Below are 1,684 nucleotides of genomic sequence, written 5' to 3'. Positions count from 1 at the left end.
CTGTAGTGATACTGCCTCGGAAACCCAAGGAGGGGTCGCTATGAGTCGGGTTTGACTCGACGGCACATAACAACAACAACAACAACAACAAGTGAGCTTTTGTTTTTTATTGAGCCTGGAAGGAGCTCTGGTGGTGCAATGGTTAAGGCATTTGGCTGCTAACCAAAAGGTCAGCTATTCGAACCCACCAGCCACTCTGCAGAAGAAAGATGAGACAGTCTGCTTCTGTAAAGATTTACAGCCTTGGGCACCCAATGGAGGTTGCTATGAGTTGGAATTGACTTGATAGTAGTGGGTTTAGTTTGTTTTTTTCTAATTGCTCCTTGGTTGCTAGGGGAAACACCCCTTAGCAAGGCCCGGCAACTGGGCCCAGTTAGACCTTGGTATCAGAAAGTTTAGATCTTCTTCCTCTCCCAGGTTGCTAGGGAAAAGAACTCCTTAGCAACGTCAGGCTTGGGTTTGAGTGCTCAAGGCATCTGACTGCTAACCAGAAGGCCAATGGACCAGCCACTCCTCGGAAGGAAGACTGGGCAATCTACTTCCGTAGAGATACCGCCTCAGAAACCAAGAAGGGGTTGGTATGAGTCCGGACTGACACGAAGGCAGTGAGTTTGGTTTTTTTGGTTTTGGTTGCTCCCTGGTTGCTAGGGGAAGCACCCCTTAGCAACGCCCACAATAAAGTCTAGTCGGGCCTAGGTCTCTAAGAGAGTCTAGGTTCCCCCATCCCATCTCTTCAGTTGCTAGGAGAGAGAACCCTCTAATAACATCTAGCAACCAAAGCAAAAAACCAAGCTCACTGCCATTGAGTTGATTCCGACTCATAGCAAGCCCTATTTGGTTTCTGAGGCTGTAAATCTCGATGGAAGTAGCTAGCCCCATCTTCCTTCCATGGAGTGGCTGGTGGGTTTGAACTGCTGACCTTCTGGTTCACAGCCAAATGCCTTATCCACTACGCCACCAGAGCCAAAGAACTCTGGCCCCTAGAAATGGCCCATATCCTTCACTATCCTCAGGTATCTACAGCATTGCCACAGGCCTGGTGCGCGGGGGCTTTCAGCCTCCATCTTCCTTGAGCTGCTCTGGTCAGAAAACCTGAGCGGTACCCCCAGTCCCCTCACTTGGCCCCAAGTTCAGGGCTGACCTGGAAGGCACACAAGGTGACGAAGTGTATCTCTGTGTCCACAGCCTCCAGCAGGGCGTACAGCTGGGACCCGGCCACCATCTTGAGGCGAATCATCCAGCGCTGGGCCAGGACCAGCCGCCAGAGGGCGCCGCAGAGCTGGTCCTGCCAAGACAACCGCCCACACTCTGGGCCCCGGGAGCAGAGGAGGCTGGGGGCCGGGACTCCTGGGTCTGGGAGAGGAGGGCGTTGGGGAGCGGGTCGGGGAGGGGAGGGGCGCGCTTGGCAAACTAGCCTGGTCCCCTGAAGGGTGGCGATCTGGAGTCTCCGGTCCCACCTCCATCCCAGGCCCCTCCCATCTGTGACTCACGTCCTGCAGGTTGGAGGCAACAGTGACTGGATAGTCTTGAAGCAGGTGGTCAGCCTGCGGCCGAGAACAGGCTCAGGCTGGCTGGGCACGCGGAGGGGCAGCTACGGAGACTTGGAGAGAGGGGCTGGAGAGCAGAGAGAGGGGCCAGAGAGCCAGAGAGAGGGGCCAGAGAGCAGAGAGAGGGGCCAGAGAGC

The 1,684-nt window shown here is 55.4% G+C and overlaps 1 protein-coding gene across 1 annotated transcript in view; it reads right to left on the bottom strand.

The window, feature by feature from the left end:
* FLT3LG (fms related receptor tyrosine kinase 3 ligand) overlaps nucleotides 1-1,684 on the bottom strand; it is a 19,206-nt gene that overhangs the window by 9,228 nt on the left and 8,294 nt on the right. The window contains 2 exon segments of the mRNA XM_007943012.1: nucleotides 1,142-1,285; nucleotides 1,491-1,544. Coding sequence (XP_007941203.1) covers nucleotides 1,142-1,285; nucleotides 1,491-1,544 — 198 coding nt within the window.

This window comes from Orycteropus afer, unplaced genomic scaffold (genome assembly GCF_000298275.1).
Source record: "Orycteropus afer afer isolate SDZICR_OR568_19922 unplaced genomic scaffold, OryAfe1.0 scaffold00099, whole genome shotgun sequence".
In the NCBI taxonomy this organism is placed as follows: Eukaryota; Metazoa; Chordata; class Mammalia; order Tubulidentata; family Orycteropodidae; genus Orycteropus; species Orycteropus afer.
This window is presented reverse-complemented; position numbering and strand designations above follow the sequence as displayed.